This window comes from Rhinolophus sinicus, linkage group LG09, assembly GCF_036562045.2.
Source record: "Rhinolophus sinicus isolate RSC01 linkage group LG09, ASM3656204v1, whole genome shotgun sequence".
NCBI lineage: Eukaryota > Metazoa > Chordata > Mammalia > Chiroptera > Rhinolophidae > Rhinolophus > Rhinolophus sinicus.
This window is the reverse complement of record NC_133758.1, coordinates 104,462,216-104,484,010: the sequence shown is the minus strand read 5'-3', so window position 1 is coordinate 104,484,010 and position 21,795 is coordinate 104,462,216. Positions and strand designations below refer to the sequence as shown.

General features: G+C 41.3%; 1 protein-coding gene across 2 annotated transcripts in view; it reads left to right on the top strand.

Annotated features, from left to right (window-relative positions):
- CPVL (carboxypeptidase vitellogenic like) overlaps nt 1-21,795 on the top strand; it is a 110,363-nt gene that overhangs the window by 68,562 nt on the left and 20,006 nt on the right. For both annotated transcript variants that reach the window (XM_019726169.2, XM_019726168.2), the window contains exons 11-12: nt 905-1,078; nt 18,175-18,357. In XM_019726169.2, the coding sequence (XP_019581728.2) occupies nt 905-1,078; nt 18,175-18,357 (357 nt within the window). The remainder of the gene's footprint in view (nt 1-904; nt 1,079-18,174; nt 18,358-21,795) is intronic.

The following is a 21,795-nucleotide window of genomic DNA, read 5'->3' as shown; positions in this document are numbered from 1 at the left end:
GATTGTATAATCTTCGTCTAGTGTATATGACAATGCATTCTGTTTGTAAAATTGTCTTATTTGTGAACCATTTTATAAATACAGTCAGTATAAAGTGAATTTCAGTGGAATCTGCCAGCCTTGTGGTTTTGGATTTAGATTTTACCAAGAGAAAAACACATGGTATCAAGAGAGAAGCAAAATTTCTGACTAGATTTGTTTCAAAGTAATATCGTCACAGCAAACATTGTTGATGATGCACAGAATTGTTGATCTCAAGCTCAACAGTTTTTTGTTCTTTTGTAACTTTTAGTAAAATGAATATTACAGGGACTTTTATGCAGTATTTTTTTTTTTTAAATAAGACTCATGGATAACTTTTCTTTTGTCTTATGTCCTTCCTAAAGTATCATCTGTTTGTACATTCCGTATGTTCCCCTTTAAATTATGGTCACCTGATTGTTTTGTGTGTGTTGTTTGAATAAACAGAATATGGAAAAGAAGTCCTCAGCTTGTAACCCACCACGCCATCACCCTGGCCCCATGTGGTCATTTGATCTTCTTTCCGTAGATCCTCCGACAAGGAACAAATTGATTTTGATAATCTCACCTCTTCTGTTTTCCTTCTTTACCTCCAATGGGGCTGTTAATTGGAGTCACAGATGGCAAAAGATTAGATTCCAAAAAGGAAAATCCAGTATTTGCAAATTGGGTGTTGACTCTGAGAGTTATCAGATTGTCCAGATTTGTTGTTAGTAAAATTTAAATTACCTCAAAACCCACAAGGTATACTTTTCTGGGTGGAGACATAATAGTCATGTCACATCTGTGTTATATTATGAGAAATTTGAAGCTTTGCCCAAGTTTTAGCTGTTCTGCCACCTAGTCCTATCCCTAATATCTTTCTGCTGTCCCCTTCTACCAGGAACCTGAGGACCATAGTTACTTTGGGAAATTTTTGTCCCTCTCAGAAATGAGACAAGCCATCCATGTGGGAAACCGGACTTTTAATGATGGATCCAAAGTTGAAAAGTACTTGCGAGAAGATATGTTAAAGTCGGTTAAGCCATGGTTAACTGAAATCATGAATAATTACAAGGTAAGAGAGTTATTTCAGTTCCTGTCTATTTTAGGAAGTATTCAGATTACCCAGATCAGAGGCGACTTTCTTTGATTTGTAGTTTGGCTTCTGTCACTCCTTACTTTTATGATGTCTTACAAATATAAATAACAACCCCTTCACTGCTTGATTTCTTTGAATGAAAGGTTTTATGTTTTTGGCTTCTAAATTAAATCACTTTCCCCGATCGTTCCTAAAATGAAATTCTCTTTGGCATGTGCCACTTCTAGTCAGTTCTTGGGAAATAAGTATAGCAGAGCTGAAAAAATGTCTGGCCTTGTGTAATCCAATTTTCCCTTATTGTTTGTTTTATAAGATTAATCCCAGTGAAGTCAGGGATAAATGAAATCAACTGGGTATTCCAAAAATGCATTTTGCTGAATAATTGTGTTCATTCACATTGCCCAACCACAGTTTGTTTTTTATGTTTTGTTTTGGTTTGGTGTAGTTTTTTTTGTGTATCTGCATTAAACCAAACACTGTGCTAGGCTGTCAGGTGGAAGCAATGAACGAGAAAGGGTCTCTGTTTTGAGGCATGTAAAGTCAAACCCTATGTTTTCTGATTGTTCTGCCTGATTTGCTGCCCGAGGTACCAAAGGAGTGAACTAGTGGAAAGGAAACCCTGAAGGTTCAGGCAAAGGAGCCATGGACGCTAGAACTCTGTCCGTGAGGGAAGACACCAAGAGCAAGTGACGTAGGGAAAGGTCATCCTGGGCAGGTTTTCCCGCTGCTGTCCTTCTCACCTCCTCTGCTGTCATCCTCTGTCCTACGCATGGCCTATGGGGCAATGTGGCAGGATAAGTGTGCTTCAGTGATGAAGGAGACCACCAGCTGAGCTGATCCCCTCCCTCTCTATTTCCTGGCAGAGGCAAGAGTCATATTTGGGAAATAAGTATAGCAGAGCATTTGGGATGAACAAAAACCAGAGCAGCCAGTGGCCAACACACTTTGTCCGAATTAGAAAAAAGGCAACCTCTCAAGATACTTCCATTCCATCTGTCAAAAAATTGTCCTAATATACTGCTTTTATTTGAACCAGACCCTTTACTGCCATTTTCTGCCACGAGGAATACACATTCTAATTAACGTCTGTATTAGGAACAGTGTCCCTTGGGTTGTTTGGTGTACAACCTTCAATACTGTCTGAGGGAGTCCCTGGCCAAGTGTGCCATCACTAGATTGTGTTTTGGAATATGCCAGACCTGCAAGGCCCGTTTTCTGGTCCTGCCTCTAGTATAGAGTTTCAGTCCCTAGACACACAAGCCTTTTTGGAAATAATCTCAGCTCAATGGCAAGCAGAGTCTACAAAACTATTACATTAATCTGCAGAACTTGATGAAACGCTTTCCAGGATAGAAAGGGTCTCACTAGATGAGGTCAGAATTTCCACCATTCCTGTGTTTGGTTCTGTTGGGGAAATGTAGGGACCCTTTGTGCTTGCCTGCCTAGCGCCTTCTCTGAGCACCTTCATGAAGCACTGCTATTAACAGTTGTCCTCTTCTCTGAGCTCTCAGACCATGTTGTCTCCATTATTGTCTCAGTGTATATGCAGTGGAATCAGAACAAGGTAGGTTGGTGTAAAACATAGTATGTTCACAGCGATGTTTATGTAAGACTCAGGGCCAATTTGTCATAGAAATTAGTGCACGTGTTTCTATTCATAGGAACCTGAAAGTCTCTTTTCAGTACTAGATTCATTTTAGCCAAAGTGGAATATTTTCTGATGGGCTGAAGAAGACCCTCATCAGTTTCTGGGAATTCATAGAACTCCTGTGTTACATCAATGTTGGTTTTCATTTCTCAGATTTTCCTGGCCTTTCAGCTTGAGAAAACTAGTTCTTAGTGAATGAAAATTGGACTATGACTAGGCCAATTTGAATGAAAACCAATTAGAACTATTAAAAAAGAAAAAAAAGAAAAAAACTCAGTTATTGAATTTAAAACTCAGTGCATGAGATAAAGAGCAGATTAGACATTGCTAAGGATAAAACTAATGGGGGATTAGAAGAAACTTTAATAATGAACGAATTGTCGTGGGAAGAAAGGAACTGATAAAAGTCTTGACAGAAAGTAGATTTTACTTAATGCATTGTACTTCCTTTAATCTTCCCTTTTCCTACCCTTCTAAAACTTTATCTCCACTTCAGCTGTGGTTGCAATGGCTCCCTTAGCATTAGAAGCACTTGGGAAGCTTGAAAAGAATACCTGATCATGGCCCACTCCTCCGAAGTTGTGATTTAATTGCCTAATATAGCAATTAGCACACAGTAGTGTGTAATGAACTTGGAAGGGAGGAAAGGGGGCAAGGAGGGAGAGGGGGAAAGGACAGAATGACAAAAAGAAGACAGATGGCCTGTTCATTTATACCATAAGGTGTCTTTATGTCACTGGAGGCTCACAGAGATGTCCAGGAGAGGATTCAACCTGGAGCAGTGGTGACCGGCTTCTTGTCTCTGCCCAAGAAAGAATTCAAGAGGGAGACAGAAGCAGGAAAGCAAAAGGGATTTATTGAAATTGAAGTACACACCTGAGAGGAAAGTTTGGGATGAACTCGGAGAATCAGTTGTGCTGAGAAAGTCACATTGACGGGTTTTTAATCCCACCCAGGGTGGGGAATTAGTGAGGTCCCATTGATGTGGTTCATTCATCTCCTCCCCCTAGGTGGGACCCTCCATTTCCCGCTTTTTCTTCCTTACTTGGTCCCCCCGAACTGTCATGGCATCAGATGCATGATGGGAGTCTTAGCAACCGCAATGCAAATGACATTATAACGACATTAAAATTAGCTAAAGGTCAGGTCCCCAGTCATAGGGATTAGCCTTGCTGGATGGAACTGGTTCTCGTTTTTCTCCAGCTGTAGGTGCTCAATATAGTCACTTGTTACTTGTGTAACCAGTGAGGCACCTCACTTGGTATCCTGGAGGGGGTTGTCAATTTCCCTGGGTTACCTATCCTACCTCATTTACAATAAACATATTCAATTTTAATAAGTGCAAATAATTCACCACTGTAATTACCATTGATTATGTTAAGTATATTGTATCCCTTCCTCTTCTAAATAGCATTTTTTAAAAACAAAAAAAGCAAAGACACTCTCATACATTGGTTGTAAGATGTATCCTAATTTTAATCATAACAAAATACTGTAGGGGATGGATAGGACATCTGTAAAGTCTGGAAATGCAGTCCATCCTCCATAAGAACTACTGGCTTTGAAAACCCTACTCTTGGTAAAGTTCTCCTGGTCCTTAGTCCATTCTGAGAAGTTATATATTCTTGTTACATATGCTAAGAAGTTACAAATTCTTGTGAGGATTCTTGCTAAAGATCTAAAGATTCTGAATATGTTTTCAACTTCCCTATCTCTGTCTACAGTTCTTGCCTTTCTAAAAATACATGGGCTATATTTTCAAAGACATGAGAATGACAGAAAGAATGTGTGGTGGTGGTGGTGATGGTGGTGGTGGTCGTGATGGTGGTGGTGGTGGTGGTGGTGGTGGTGGTGGTGGTGATGGTGGTGGTGGTGGTGGTGGTGGTGGTGGTGGTGGAGTGTATGTGTATTTCCTGTGTGAAAACTTTATTCAACAAATAGGAGCCATAGCTCTATACATAAGGGGCCATTTCGATCTAAAGCAAAACATTGACCTTGGATTTGAGGTTGCCTCTCCTGCTAAATTATCTGGAAGGCCACTTCAGTTTTAGGAGGTACCATCTTCAAATGCCAATTCTTAACCTCCACATGCTTGTTTTTTTAAAGGCTAAATTGCCCTAGACTAGGGCTTAGTTTGCTGTGTTTAAAAGTTCATCTAAGTCAGGAAATTGTAAATATAAAGTTACATTTCCCTGTCACTTATCATTCTGCAGCTCATTAAATTTCAACTAATTGCATCTTCAGAATCCAGGATCTTAATGTTTCTCAGCTTCACTGCCAGACTGAAATGTTAACACCCGGGTCGTTAGAGTTTTATTTACTTGTCCTGGGCTATCAAAAGATCTTCGTTTAGAAATGGGCAGTTCCTGATTAATGGATTTGACTTAGAAGTTTTGAAGCTAAATATTTCTAATAAAATGAACTCATTCTAATTGCTTGCAGCATTTCCTTAATAACATCTTCTGATAGCAAAATGTCAATAGTAAAAGTGGCCAGGAAACTAGATTTGATAAGTGTCTAGCATACCACGAAGAATTTAACACTTAAATGGACCTGATTCTTCAACTGCCCAGTTGGAGTCTAAGCTTCCATTAAACCATGATGGGAAAAGTCTGGCTTTGTTGACTGTAAGCTGATGTGATCACTCTTCCAAACCCTTTGAAGACAATGAAGGGAACACCAGTGCCATTCCATGAAAATTTGTGGGAGGAGGAAGTAGCTTAACCTCCAGTGAAGCATAACTGAAAGAGGGAAGCTAATCCTGGGGCATTCGTTTTATGTAATCATAGCCTATAGATAAGCAGCTGCCACTTGACAGGCAAATAAAAATAGTGTGCATTTATACTTTGTGAATTCATTTTACCTGCCTCAGTTATAATCCAAGTACAAGAGTAGCATTAGTTGTTTGTTTGTTTTGTTTTGTTTTATGAAACATACTTCTGGGCTTCTTTGATTTTTAAGAATTTCAATAAATAAAGGGAAAAGAGAATACCCATAAATTATGAAACCGACTTTGATTTCACCCAAACTTGCCATGCTTTTGACACCTTTTCTTGTTTGTCCTTTAAATTTATGTTGGGATGAACTGTTTAAATGAGAACCAGCATGTGTTTTGATTTTCTCTTATTTCCTGGAGCCATGTGATGTTATGTTCTGCCGTGTGCATCAGTTTGTTTTAAATTGCTTTGTTTGCTGAGTAGGGTCATTATTTTGCAAGGACTTTATTTTGTTGTCATTTGAAGTTACCTCATACTCAAAACATTAGGAGGTACATTTGTGATTTATGACAACAGGAAAAGTAGACTTTATTCTGGAGCCACCCAAATATGGGTGAGGGTGGTGCGAGAAGAAAGATATTAAGTGGCAATACCATTGCTATGCAGATTAACAAGAATCTGAAAATCACTAAGCTAAGAAATGCATACAGTCGGCCCACTGTGTCTGCGGGTTCCCCATTCTCAGATTCAACCAACCATGGATTGAAAATATCTGAAAAAAAAACATTATGTTATTGTGATGGGTACTATATAGTTAGGACTAAGGTAATTGCATCTGTACTGAACATGTACAGACTTTTTTTTAATTGTCATTATCCCCTAAAAATACAATATAACTATTTGCATAGCATTTACATTGCAATAGGTATTGTAATTAATCTAGACATGATTTAAAGGCTACAGAAGGATGTGCGTAGGTTACATGCAAAACTGTGCCATTTTATGTAAGAGACTTGAGCATCCGTGGAGTTTTGGTATTCACGGGGGTCCTGGAACCAATCCCCCAGGGATACCAAGAGATGACTTTATTTAAATGCAGTCCCTATGAATTCCAGCTGCTGTGAAATAAAGGCAATTATATCAGTTGACTTTACTTTGAAAAGATAAATAGAGAAAGGATAAGGGGTATATTCCTTGTACAATAAATGTCAACCCACTGCAGTAGTAGTTTCTCAGCTTTATTCTCCATGTCATTGTATAACAGGAGAAGATGCAAAATGGTGACACAAATGTTCTAAAAGACTGAACTGGAAACCAGTGGTCTCCAAAGCAGTCTGTGCTCACCACCCTCCCCAGGGGTGTGGGAGGAAAATAGTAAAGCTTTAATTTTTTATTAAAAAAGAAAAAAGAAGATAATAAGTTTTGCTAATATTTACTAGATTGGCACTTGGGCGCTTCTTTGGTCTGTATGTTAGGGAGTCACATGTCAGATGCGATTGAGCCAGAAGGCAAAACCAGTATTTTGGTTTTGGTTTTGCCAAGCGTCATCACCATCATCGTATCATCACTTGAGTCTCTGCCACACGATGGGACTCCATGTCCGGAGCTCTTCCCACTGCAGTTTTCTCTTCTTCCATCTGAGCATGGATGGCTTAATTCAGCGACAGTTGGCCTTGGTCTATTCATCCAAAAGGGAAAGCAGCATCCCCACACTTGCCCTTCCCACGGCCTGAGGAAGGCACAGTCGCAAGCTCTAGGGCTCTTCGCAGGTGCGTCTCAGCCCTGGATTTGCCTGGCCTGCAGTACAGAGGGTGTCCAGCCACAGCCCTGTGTGGGTCGGCCTGTGCCATCTATTTGCTTATGATGATCAAATCCCAAGTCAACCCCACAGCACAGGGTTCCTATGCTAAATGACACGTGACTGAATGAAAGCCAGAGCCTTCAACCCAGCTTTTCGAAAGAAGAGCTCTGGGGCGGGAGCCCCAACCTCTGTCTTAATCTTCCTACCTCCCTGTGCTCCTTTCACTCGGCATATTCGTGTCTGTTTCTTCAGCCTCCTGACAGTCCCCATATTTGTTACGGTGACGTGTACAATCCTTGTGAGCCTATTTGACATTCTCTGGAAAGAAAAGGGAAAAGGATGCTTTACTTACCAAACAAGGGGAAGTTGTGTTTGGGGGAGAAAAAAACTAATTGCGAGCTAATGGGCCGGCTTGGATGAATAGCACCATTGACAGCGTGGGACAGAGAATCTTGCTCCTGACCGATACCAGGCTTTCCTGTATAGATGAAATCATAAAGAGCACAGAGTACCAGTTAAGACTCCTTTTTCTTTTAATTTGGCAAGGAAAACTACGTTGTGCAACCAGGTACTTGCCCTCTTTCATGAGGAGATGCGTCTGGTTGGAGACCTTTCAGTACCTTTGCTATTCACCTGGGCGTTGATAACCACAGGTGGGGAGTAGACTTGCAGAAGTGGCTTTCCTGGCTCTTGGAAAGAGTGCTGACTTACTGTCGCTTTCAGTCCTCTCCTCAGAGAAAGGCAAAGTAATCTTCATTCACCAAGAACTAGTTTTCTCAAGCTGAAAGGCAAGTTTGTTATGGGAAAAGGCGATGCCAGTGGGTCTGATGCATCTCAAGGCCAGCCAGAGTCCAAGGTGGGCTGCGCCTGGGAAAGACTCTGCTGCTGAACATGCTGTCCATATTCTTCTGGGAGCCTCCAAGCACCTTTGCATTGAGGGCTTTTGCAGGTTGCTTAGCATTTCTCCTGCTTTCTCCTGCGACCGGGCCACGTGCTCTCTGCGCTCCCCCTCCGGATAACTTCAGCAGGGAGGTCATTTCCCTGTCCTGCTTGAGCAGAAGGGAAAGTTGGGTGGCAGGGACACTGCATAGTCACCTCAGGGGCTCAGCTTTCCTGGGTTTTCTCTTCCAAACCCTTGATGCATCCACTCAGTTTTATGGCAGTGCTGTTATTTTTTTGAACTTGAGTGATGGTGGTAATGTCTGGGAGCAGGGAGCTGCACTTGATGGCAAAGGGCTTTCCTACAGCTCCTGTCTGCTTCTCCTGCAACAATTGAGGCTGGGAGAGCACCTCTTCTGCTCCTCCACATGAAACATTTTCCAGCTTCCTTAATCCAGTTTCACGAACTGCAGATTGCTCCTCTAAGAGTGGCTGTCCTTGGAAGTTACTTCTGTCTTTTGGCAACTGTTGACAAAGGGACCAATTCTCTTTGCAGGATATAGCAAAGCTAAGGTATATGGGTATATGGGTGCTGTCCAATAGAAATACAATGCAAGCCACATATGTAATTTAAAATTTTCTAGAAGGCACATTAAAAAGATAAAAAGAAACGGGTGAAATTAATTTTAAGAACATATTTTCTTCAACACCATATATCCAAAATGTTATATCAACATGCAATCCATATTAAGAAATTATTGAGATATTTTACATTCCTTTCTTTGTACTGTCTTCAAATCAGTGGGTATCTTAAATTCATAACACTTCTCAATTTGGTCTAGCCATGTTTCAAGTATTCACCAGCCACAGGTGGGTTAATGCCTATAGACTAACTGTTATAAATTATAGCATTTTTTGTTTGTTCCGTGGGGCTGTTTCTTATTGGTTAGGTTGTGTGCAATACTTACTATGTCCATTTAATAATGTGGGATGAGAAAGAAATTGTCTCCTTGACCCACCTTTTAGTAGGGTAATAGTATTGACAAGCATGCGACAGTCTTTGGAGATGACCTTGGTGTGGCTTTGAAGATGACATTCTGACAACCAGGCGGGACATTTCTCTCTGGAGAGACTTGTCTGGGGTGGGGTGGGGGGGTAGGGGGGGCGCGGGCCTACTCCTGGGCGCTTCAGGTTTTTAAATCCAGTTATTGACAAGGATCAGAGGAAACTCTTGAGAGGCGAGAAGATCAGAAAAGGGCTGTGAGAACAGACCCTGAAACAAGAAGCAGAGCAAGGACCCCCTAGAGTGGGTCCCCAGGACTTTTCCATTCAAAGTGGAGGAAAAATATTATTCTCGGTCATTATTTAAAGTAATTGTAAGTGTGCCATTCCAGGTAGTTACTTTTTTTCCCAAAGATCCCTGGTTTGGAGTAATGGCTTGCTGGGTCTTTTTCAAGTTGGCCTTGCATCTCGTTCCACTCTGAAAGCAACCAAATTATTTAGAGTTAAGTTGCAAGAAAGCAGGAATAATTTTCTTTGGCCAAAAGACATTATTTGTATAATCGCTGGACTCTCACTCAACCTTGTTTTGCTCCACTCGCAGTTTTCTTTACTCGTCTTGGCAAAACCAGCTGGGAGGGGAATGGCAGGCACATGGGGGTATGTATTCTAAGTTTATATTCCCTCTTTCACTGTCTTCCCTTCTCCTTAAACTTGGAAGCAAAATATGTCTCTTTTGAAGAACAGCTTGGTTGCAGAAATAACTACTGTTTTATTCAACAGTTGCATTATTTTTCTACCCAACCTTCTCCAGGCAGACCCTGGAGACTCAAGCTTCCTGAGCATTATAGGTAGATATGCCTGCAGAGTTATCAGGAAGAAGGACTAACAGTGTAAGCAATGGACAACTGGGACCCAGGCATTGTCCATGACAGGATAACACTCTGCCTGCAGTCGGGAGTGTTTCTTGAACCTGATATTCCACCGCTGCAGTCAGTTTTTCTTTTGCAGCCGAGCTTTTGAGAACTCCTTGGGGATTACCCTAGGTTGAGTTGGATATTAGTGAAATTAGTTCTTTTCTGCTCAGGAGAAAGGCACTGGTGGGTCATGGTAATTGTTTCAGGCAGAAAGAACTCCTAGCTAGGTTGGAGTTTGTAGAATGATAAAGTAAGGCAGCCAGAAGAGGAAGTGTGGAGGGCTGCTTTGTAGGAGTTTCATTGATTTAGCATCTGTAGGAAAAGTGTCTTTAAAAAAATTTTTGTTGTTGTTTGATTGGTGAACAGGAGAACATTCAAACTAAGACAGATAGCAGCCAACTGGGAACACTGCACAGCCTGGAATAGCTTAAGCTGCTGTTCAATCATTTCCCCAAACAGGAAACCACAAAATGTTAGAGATTAAGGTCACTAGATCACTGGGAAAAGAGCATAACTTTGTCTGCAAAGTATTATGATGGATTGTAAATGGGCCAAAATATAAGCATAAATCTTTCGTTTAAAAATGCAACAACAAAAATCCAGCCTCCTCACAAAAGCACACTTTGCTTTCCTGTTAGACTCAGCGTCCACGGCCTCCTTCTGCGGCGTTTCAGTAATTTTCCTAATAAGTAGAGAAGTACATGGGCAAATAGAGAGAAAAGTTGTGTGATCTCTCTCAGTAACACGCGTGTTTTGATTTAGATTTTTTTTTAAAGTTAAAAGTTTTAGATCGGTAAGGGGCCCTCACATGATTTATTTTCAGCCTTATGCTTTTATACTGGTGACAATGAAACACACACACACACACACACACACACACACACACACACCACACACACATTTGTATACATTTCTACCCCCAATCCTTTCTTTCAAATATTCAGTTTTACAGGCACCATTAAAAGCACAGATGTCTCTTCTTTTGCCCTTTGAATATCATGTGGCACCCCCTAATTTAATTGAAGTCAAAATCTGAGTTTAGACTCTGTGGGATCTTTTTAGTCGAGTCTGTAGGTAAACTGGTCTGCAGGGAGCTTTGGCTGACACTGCTGGTTGTTTTATATCTGCCTGGAAAATAGTTACCTTTCAGAGGTGTTCACTATGTAAAATAAGAGTCCGTCATCATCTGCTTCTGCTCATTAGATCTTTCCTGGGGAGAAGTTTTTCTTGCTAAGAGAATTAAATTTACGAATAAACAGTTGATTTATATGTATCCTGAGCTTGGAAGGTTCATGGTTTGAAAATGTTCAAATGACTAGATTTCAGAAAGATATAAGTGAAACTGACTTTTGTTGACCCTTCTTTTAAAGAAAACTTAGAGAATGAAAGAATAAGCTTGCCTTTCATCTTCTGATTACTCAGTTTTGAAAAGTTAAAGAAAAATCTGGAGCATCAGGAGAGCAGAGGTCACATCTTTTCATATCTGTCCGCCAATCCTTAGACGCTTCATAACTATTGGCTGTTGAATAAGTAGAGATTCCGAGTGAGCAGATTAAACAAACAAAATGCACTCCTTCTGGAAGTGAGCAGACACTCTTTCCTCCAACGCAGATAAAAGCCACTTCCCTTCCCTTTCAGATGGAAGTGAATCTCAGCTGCCTGAGGATCCAGGAAGGAAATGAAATAAACGAATAGAGTTGGATTGAGACCTATTGATCTTTCTGTTTTCCCCATGACAAAGACATGGATACGGAGAAATATTTTTCTCTTTTAACAAAAACAGTAGCATAAGCATTGAATAAATGACAACTGCCCTTGCACCTCTGTGGGGGTGAGGAAGGGGTGGGACGGTGTCTAAGGGAGACAGCAACTGCACAGTGTTAGTTCATTGTGGCCCAGGGGAAATACAGGCGCAGCATGGTCAGAGCTCCCAGGGTTTGAATGCTGGCCTCTAGTTGCAAAAACAACATCACTATGTAGACTAAATTAATCTATCTGCAAGCTGAATGCAGGTAGTTAATTTAAAACCTCTGTACTGCACTCTAGAAGTTTATTTTTCAGATTATTCTTGATAAGGAATAGCAAAAACATTGATAAAACCCTGCTCTTCAAGCTACAGGATCTTTTTTACATCTCGTGTCCCATTTGGCTCTCCTAACAACTTTAGGTTATAGACATTCCTCTTCATAGGGAGTATGTAGGGAAAGTTAAGGCTCAGCGTAAGTAGATGACATAGCCAAGGTCACTATGAGCACAGACCTCAGGAGGCTGAGCGGGGCTGGGGCTCAAGGCTTCTGTCTGCAAGTGTCATACTATTATAAGCCCCTGCTGTTGGTTTCATCAAATCAATGACCTCGTGCAGCTGTGGTAGAATGCTAACTCTTACATCCTAAATCCCAGTTGTAATCCACAGGTAACAATTCTGGAGCTATTTAACAGCTATGTTGAGCTATTCAAAGGCAATGATAATAATAACAGCCAGTATTAATTGGACAGTTAGTATATGCCTGGGAAGCAGACAGCTTTACCTCGGTTGTGTTGTGTAATTCCCTGAAAGAGGAAACGGAGCTCGAGACAGAGTGAGTGACTACATTAAGATAATCTTGCTAGTAAATGGCAGAGCTAGGAGTCCAACCCAGCCACAGAGCTTGGGTTCTTAACTATAAACATGTATCCTTCATTCCAGAGTCGCACTTACCTTTAGGTTTGCTCCTTGCATGTGGAATTACAAACAGAATGCACCACCTGTTGAATGTGTTCTTTTGGGGGATAGTGACGAGGCAGGGAGGCAGTGTAGAAAGCCCTCTTAGAAGCACACAGTTGGGACTCAGGCAGATCTGAAGTTGAATCTGTCACCAGTTGGCTCACCTCCCTGCTCCTCTGTCACCTAAAAGAGGATAAATAACACCTGCCATTGCGGTGTTGTGAAATCATGGATGTAAAATGGTTACAACATAATAAGAATGAAAGTGTTCAATTATGATTCAAAAATGTCCTTGTAAAAAGCTATGCTTTTTACCACACTTTTTTAGCATCTAAGCATGGGGAAATTCCTTGCGATCTTGAGTCCCATGCTTCAGAACTAAAAGTTCCTTTAAAAGAGTAACTTATGAACTTAAGGCTTTGACTACCACAAAAATACTGCCAAGATGCCGTGCCCAATGTGTGTAAAAGTCGCAGTGAAAGGCATGTTATTTCAAGAGTTTGAATACATAGGGTTCAGGTTTATCCTGGCTGGATTTCCTCCTGCTGTAAGCCTTTGTCTGAAAGAGTGAGATTGGTCCCCAAGTATTGGACGCACAAAGACCATCCACATACTCTGAAGGTTTACTTTAGAAGTGCTTTGTTGAATCAAGTCATTTTCAAATTATCAACCTGCTTGAGAAGGAGGAAGACCTAGTACTTACTGAACTTTCAGTTTGTGACAGGCAGTGTGCCAGAAGCTTTGCGTCCATCTCATTCATTCTCACTACACTGAGATGAAGTCTGATCGTCTTCCCGTCCAGGAAAGGGAACTGAAGCTGAAGGAGGTTAAGCCTCGTGTCCAGGGCTTCTCGGTTACTGCACCCTGGGGCATGTGTGCACCGGTCTAATGGTGCATGAGTTTGGATTTCCAGCTTTTAGCAATAGAAACACCTCTGGCGACTTGAAGCATGAAAGGAATAGACGTGGAAGACATGATGGGTCACAGAGTTCACAGAACAATTGAAGAACTGGAGTATGGAAAGATAAGGACCAGGGAGAATTCTGGGGATCCCGGTGGCAAAACTAATGGGCAGATTCATCAGGGAACCCTGGGTCACTCTGCCCATTATTCAGATTCTAGGGAAAGAGCATTTGAGTGCCCTCACTTAGATCACATGCCCATCCCTTGCGCAGAAGAGACAGAACACTGCTTGGCAGTCTCCACTAGGGCTGTATCCTTGAGGGAATGCGAGTACACTTACCAGGAGAAAGAAAAGTAGACCCAGGCAAGCAAAAGAACAGACGATCACTACACAGCATTACAGAAAGCCTGTAGAGACAGCAGCTGACTAGACCCTGTAAGTGTTGATAGGTTCCATGGTAAGGGCTGTGGAAGGACTGAGTGTTAAGGGAGGTCCCTTCTCAAGGAGCTGATGCTATTCCACAGCTACGTCACCACGGCCACTCCCTACACCCAAAGTGAGGCATCTGTCACCAGCTGGGTAATGCCTTCACACACATCCTTGTCCATAGAACCAAAGTGCGAAATGACTGAGCGATGTCACCAGACTTGGACAAACAGACCAAGATCGTTTCTGAACTGGAGATGTGAACTATGACACACGCAACCAACTCACCATTTCCATAGGCTTTTGGAAGCACTAAACATTTAGCTCTGGGGAGTCCGTAAATGCTTGTTGGTCTGAAGGAATTTAGTTGTAGTCTTAAGGAGTTCTAGGTAGAAGTTTGGAAGTTTGGGATCTGGGGCACCTTCTGGCACCTCACTGTATCACAGTTTCCGAAAGTGGAGGTGGGTGATGTAACCCTTCTCGTCCTGATGGTGAAACAATGTGAGAATAAAGCCATGTGTACAGGAAAGCACTTCAAAAAGTGAAGAACATAATAAAAATGACTGTCTCATCTCTGCGTTTTGACAGGAAAAAAAAAAAAAGATGCTTGTAATCCAAATCACCTAGTGCCATCTCTTACAAATGCTTGAATTCTGGAATGTGTTTTTAAGAGCATCTATGAACAAACTAAAATTAGGCTTTTTGCCTAATTGCCATGAAAAAGTGACAGCCAGTAATATTTGAGTTTGCAGAAATGATTCCCCAATAAAGACCCATCTTTTGCCTAACAGAGATGCTTAACTTCCTGGTATTATTTGTTTTATTATTTTTTCATTATAAAAGCATCCTAACCACACTTACTAGAAAACAGTCAAGTTAAAACAAATCATCCAGTCTTCCAAACGACTAGTATTTTGATATATTCTTTTCCCAAGTTTGAGCATCTTTTTATAGTAATTATAAGGCACAAGTAATGGAATCATAGTTTTTCATTGATTTCTCAATAAGAAATATTTCCCTATGTCTTCGCATAACCATCAATTTCAACAAGCTAAACAGTCAGACCTCCAAGTAGTAAAAGAAAAGAAAATTATCTGAAAGAAAAATCGTGTGCCTTTGCTCCTGAACTGAGGCCTTACAGCAGACTAGAAAGGCAAGGGAAGAAACTGGTGTTGAGGGTGCTGCCAGGTAAACCAACTCCAACCAGCCCTTTCCCTGCACCGTGTTTCCTTAGACTCGCTACTGAGAAGGGAAGTGTAGCTAAAAGCTGCATTCATTTCTGTCTCCTCTCTGTCTTTAGACCTTGTTGCTTAAAATACCAACCAGCCTCAGGGGGAGAGTTGCCCCAGACTGTCCCAGTTTTAGCCCAAAAGTTCTGCATCCTGGGAAATTCCTCAGCTCAGGGCAAACCGGGACAGTTCGTCACCCTACAGGGAAGAAATGGAGCAAATGTGTGCAGGTCCTTCATAATTGCCCAACCTGTGGGGGTTTATGCCTTGTCGGAACTTCTCTGACCATCAGGATGTGGGGAGCCCACGTGTGTCTGTTGGCTTCGAAACCACCCACCCCTACACTCCACCCACCTGACTTCTCAGCTCACTGTCACTGAATCCTGCAATATCCCTCCCACTTTGCCACCCAGAGGCAACTGGATATTCCTGGGGGGGGGCTGACGAGAGTAAATGTGACATATGGATACAAATAAAAGCTCTGGAATTCTTATATTTAATGCTAGCAGCCTTAAATGCCAGCGCTGAAATCACTTTGCTTGATCATTAATCTGATTTCTTTTTTGGTTTCATTTGACTTATGTGCCCTTTAGAAGTTAAAAATGTTTTCCTTGCTTTGCCAAGGAAGGATTTCTATGTGCCCCCCAAAGTAGGTGTTCCCTACATCACATTCACAAAATTATGCAGGTCAGCCCTTCGCTGCCTCATTCCAGTCTTACTTAGTGCCCTTGTGTATGTGAGTCTGGAAGAACAGGGGACACAGCTCACGGATGGGCTTCAGTTCAATTCAGTTCAACAAAACTAAAATGTATTCGAGTGCTGTACACCTAAGCCTGTTTTTGCTATAATCTGTGGATTTCCATCCCTTAACGATGAAATGAATCGAATGAAATCCCTGTAATCGATTTCAAAATATGCTGATAATAGTAAGGCAGTTAGAAGAGACAAAGACACAAGCTTTTTGTTTAGTGGCCACTGAGAAGAAAACGCGAGATCCAATTGTGTGCTTGATGGGGAATCAGGATCTTTTCATTGAAGTCTAGAAGAGGAATTACTTTATAGATGATTATCTTTGTAAATCAGCTATAATCAGGCCTTCCTAGAATGGTGAAGTATTTAAGCCTTGTTTGCTGGTACAGCTCATATTTAATTGTTTCCATACTGTCGGCAACACAGCTGTAAGAGTTTTGCACGGACCATAAGTATTCAAGGTCTTTGAGGCAATTTCTTTGTATAAACAATGCAAATTTTTATTGCTATAGTGGAGTGGAGTTGTTTTTTTCTTTTTTAAGAGGCTTTAAATCGACCAGGGTTTTTCCCTTTGGGTTTCTGCTTCAGAGTGTGGAGGTGGTGATGGTGACTGGATAACATGAAAGACCCCACGTCCCAGCAGCAGAGGCCCAGGGCTCTTTCATCTTAGGCTGAGCTCTGGCCCACTGCTGCTTGAGGATTTGGAGTGTGTAACAGTCCTGGGCTTTTCAATTATGTGTAACCCTTTTAAGAAACCTACTCCAGGAAGGCAGAGGTGGAAACATATGCAGCAAAACATTTTATATCCAAGTTGAGGATGCAACCAAAGGTCTTCACATGAGCCAAACCAGAGTGGAGGAAAACCTCCTTGCTGGGGATAGAGTGACCATACCTTACGAGAATTAATATCATGTGATTGCATAAAAATAGCCGAAGAAGAGTAGAAAACAAAAGAGGAGGTTACTCAAATTTCTATCACCTCATTAATCAACTGTATTCATTTTTTAAAGTTTCATTTCATCTATGTGAATAGGCATACCTATTTTATTTAACCACTTACTAATTATGCAACTTTCAGATTGTCTTCAAGATTTCATTGTAATAAGACTAATGAATATAGTTATATAACTTTTTTATTCCTTTAGGCTTACTTTTATAAAATACATTCCAAAAATTGGGTTTATGGGGACAAAGTTTCAACATTGAAAGTCTTTGTGTTGAAAATGGACCATTGCTTTCCTGAAGGGTAGTGCCACTTTACACTGTCCCAGTGGTGTCACAACTTCCTCAGCATTGGGTATTATCTGAATTCTTTTCAAGTAAATTGAAACTGTTTTGGGAGAAAAGATAAGAGTTGCCTTCGAGTTATTTCCACTATAATATCCCTCAATTTTTTTTTTGGGGGGGGATATGTTCTGGGAAAGAAAGGCCAGTTTTCAATGTTGACAAACGGCTATCATAGTTAAGAAAAGATGTTGGAAGTTGCATGGCAGACATAGTTGTTGCCTCCAACAAGTAACAAAGATGAGGCACCTACATCTGTCTGTCTACCTCAAAAAATTATGGTTGCCACTGTGACATCCATGTGGGAGGGGAGAGCAACATAGATTAACAACCCCCAAGAGAATGGCCGACTCGCCAGCTACTGCAGTGCCCGGAAGAGATCTTAATGAAATGCAGGCCTCATGAAAATCCGAGGGTGTAGGATTCCTCAGTTTCACTACAATGCTGTCACTGCAGCCCTCTTCTTAACACCGCTGTACATCCAAGGATATGATATCACTGGGATATACAGCATAAACACGTTTGCAACGAAGAGAAGTCTCTATGCAGATTCTTATGAAGAATCAATCTTTTGGCAACATTCAATGGTTAAGACAAGGCTTGAGTTTATTTCAGGTTGTTGGTGCATGTGCCCAACTGGAAGAAAATGCCCCCACTGATCTCCGGGGCTGGCCTCTCTGAACACTGCGTCAGAGAAGCTCAAGGTCCCTTTTCTGTCTCTTGCGCCTGCGCATGCGCACACTTCCTATAACCTATCTAGAGTCTGACTTCACTTGCTGAATCCTGCGTTTTTACCCGGCTCAATTTCCTTTAGGTTCTCATCTACAATGGCCAACTGGACATCATCGTGGCTGCTCCCCTGATGGAACGCTCCTTGATGGCCATGAATTGGAAAGGATCCCGGGAATACAAGAAGGCAGAAAGAAAAGTTTGGAAGATCTTTAAATCTGATAAGGAAGTGGCTGGTTACGTGCGGCAAGTGGGTAACTTCAGTCAGGTATGAAAATGCTCTGTGGCATGCAGGTTGTGGAAATGGACAGTGAGGTTTGCACCAAATCCTGAATACCCAGAAGGCATGGCTGGCCTTAAGCAGAGTCACACTCCAGCCAAAATGTGTCTTTTGTGGTCCCACTTTCCACAGAGATGACCAGTCTGAGTTCGTATTAAAGTGCATCAGACTTAATGTAAAACAGGACAAAAGTGGAGGTATTGTTCAAGACATAAGATAACAATCAAAAAGGCAATACTCAGCCCTAAAAGGCGAATCATTAATGAGAGAATTAGTCTATTTTGGAACAAAGGGGAGCTTGAACATATTACTGGAAGATGGTTCAATGAAATGTCCTCTGGCAAATCTGTGATCACACTTGTATTTTACACATAGAGCCCGGGGCAAAATCCCTCTAGCTGATGCCCCGAGTGCGACCTCCACTGTATGGGTCAGACATTATTCCTGGTCAGGCCTGTCCAATGAGCCTCAGGTTTGCAGGTCTCAGGCCTTCAACGATAAATAAGGCTTCTTCAATGATTACATGACGATTACACGCTTCACCTGCAGAAAGCATTTGGCGAAATTAAGAAAGCCCCTCGGTAAGCTTTTGCTTAGTCAAGAGGAGAAATTTAAATCTTCCAGACTTGATCGGTTTTTTTCCCCCACACTTTTTTATTTGAGGCAACATTGGGATCTCAATTCTGTACCTCTGGGTATTTGGAATTATAGCTTTCTAAATGCTCGAGTTTTCCACTAGGCAGATCTATGGTCCAAATAGAAATTAATCAGAGGCATGCTACCCTACACGTATCGTGCTTTGGGATGATAAATTAGAGTTCACAAAGACTTTCATAAGGGATCACTGGGTTATGGCATACATTACTCATTTATGTTAGAAGAAATAGTAGGTCAAGTAAAATTATGGGTATTTTAATGTAGAAAGCATACCTTTGCTTCCCCACCCCAGTCATTCTAACCACTAAATCACATGTAAGAAATTTAAATATTGCACAAAATGTTAACTGCCTTGGACAAAGGAAACAGTTGAAAGACATATTTCTGGACTCAAGTGAGAGGAAACTCTACCTTGGAAAAATTATAACATTATAGTTTCTAAATCAAGATAACTTAGACCAAAGAATTAAACACTGGTAGCATGACAAACTAAATGACTCAACAGAAATAATTCTGGCAGTATATATAGAGGGTGCCAAAAAAATGTATACACTTTTTAAGAAAGGAAAAGACTATTAAAATTGTAATACTCAATATGTGCTATTAACAAAAGATGAATACAAAGTCACATTTGACTTCTGCGATTTCAGAGGTGCTCAATGTGGTTACATCAGCGTCCAGACACTTCTGATTACGGCAAACTACTGCTTGAGCAACGTTGACCAAAGTGTCCTCTTGTATACATTTTTTTGGCACCCCTGGTATATATTAGGTCGAAAAACGGGACCAGGGAAAGACAGAAAGAAGAATGTATGTTTCCATGTAGAGAGATCTGGGGAGAAGATGGAAAGTGCTGTGTCAACAACAATTCTTGCCTCCCTAAAGCTGCATTCAGGTTTCCAGCCCCTTAACTACAACTTTATGGTAGTTCATTGGTTTTGTAGCCTCTTGGCCCCTGAATCAACTATTGTTTTCATGGGGAGAGGTCTACCGAATGTCACACTCAGCTTGTTGCCCTTCCCTTTACTTTGAAAGCCTGGCCCTTTGTGGTAGGCAGAATAATGGGCCCCCAAAGTAGCCCTCTTCCTAATCTCTGGAGCCTGTGAACATATCATATGGGAAGAATGGATTAAGGCGCTATATATGGAAATAAGATTGCTACTCATCTGGCCCAGAGATGGGGAGATTATTCTGGGTTATCCAGAGGGGGCTAGTTTCATGACAAAGGCCCTTATAAGTGAGTGAGGGAGGCAAATGAGTCAGAGTTAGGGGGAGAGTTGAAGATGCTGACTGCTGGCTTTGAAGATAGAGGAAGGAACCTGGACGCAAAGCATGCAGGCCCCCTCTAGAAGCAGAAAAGGCCAGGAAACGGACTCTCCCCTGGGGTCTCCCGAAGGAACAGAGCCCTCCCAACATCTTGATTTTGGTCCAGTAAGACCATTTCGGACTTCTGACCTCCAGAATCACATATTACAGACGTTTACGTGGTTTAAGGCACTAAATGTATGGTACTTTGTTATGGCAACAATAGGAAACTAAAGCACCCCTCGTGCCTGAGTAAATCTTCAGGACTTTCAGATGGATGTGTTCAGTATTTTGTCCAGCTTTTCTAGTTGTCCATAGGAGGAGGATTGAGAGCAACAAATCTGCCTGCCAGGATAAGATGTGGCACTGGCTGCTCTGTCTTTTTTTTTTTTTTCTTTAACATTATATCACAGATATTTTCAAAGTTACAGTATAGATTCTTACTGACCTTTAAATGATATTCCACTGAGTTGATATAATTAATCTTTCTTAATTCTCCTCTTGTTGGTCATTTCATATGTGTTTCAGCAGTTTCGATCTACATCCACTATTTAAATAAATCAGTCAAAAGATACACTATGATGTTTTGTGTGCAAAATAACAAAAGAGAAAAAGGAACAGAAAATATGGCAATAAAAAGCATCACAGGGGTGGGCTCTTCGACCTGTATTTGTGTTCAATAATGATGAAGATAGTTTGGGCTTCTTGAGCACTAAATCTGTGCCAGGTGTTATGATTGGTACTTTGTGGATATTATCAGAACAGCCTAGCACATTGCATGATACCTTTTCCATTTTATACATCAGGAAATAGACTCTGAGAAGGTAAAGAATTAATCCAGTATCATCCAATGACAGATTGGGATTCAAACTTTATTCAGTTTGCGCATGTAGCCTGTTTGCCTGTGTCTGTTGTATCGCCTCTGATATTTAATTCCCAGCAAAGTGGGGAATGTTAAAAATCTTGTTTGATTTTTTTCATATGTCTGGAAGCTATTTGTTAGGTGTCCCTCAGGTGCAGTATAAAAGAGATACTTGCCAATACTCCTAAGGGTTTAAACATACCTCCAGCAATATATTAGATAGAGCACAAAGGTAGTTTGTGGCTGGAATCAAAGAAATATTAGTTTAATAATAAAATGCCCAGATGTTTTTATTTCTGACTGTATCCTCCCATTCTGACCAGGTGGTCTGGCTGCTACAAGGTCAGCAGGATTAATGTGATAAAGTCCCTTCTATCAAGGAGCTTTGACTCAAAGGAGGGAAGGGATGAAGGCAGACAAGAAGGAAATATATACCTTATTAAATAAGATAAAGTCAGAAAATAAAACTGGATGACGAGAAAGAGCGTCAGTGGCAGGTGGTGCAGGCACTAGTTTGGATGGTGGACGTAACCAAGAAGGCTCCCTGCGGAGGTGAGATGCTAGGGCATGAAGGGTCGCCACGTGCAAAAGTGGGCAAGAGT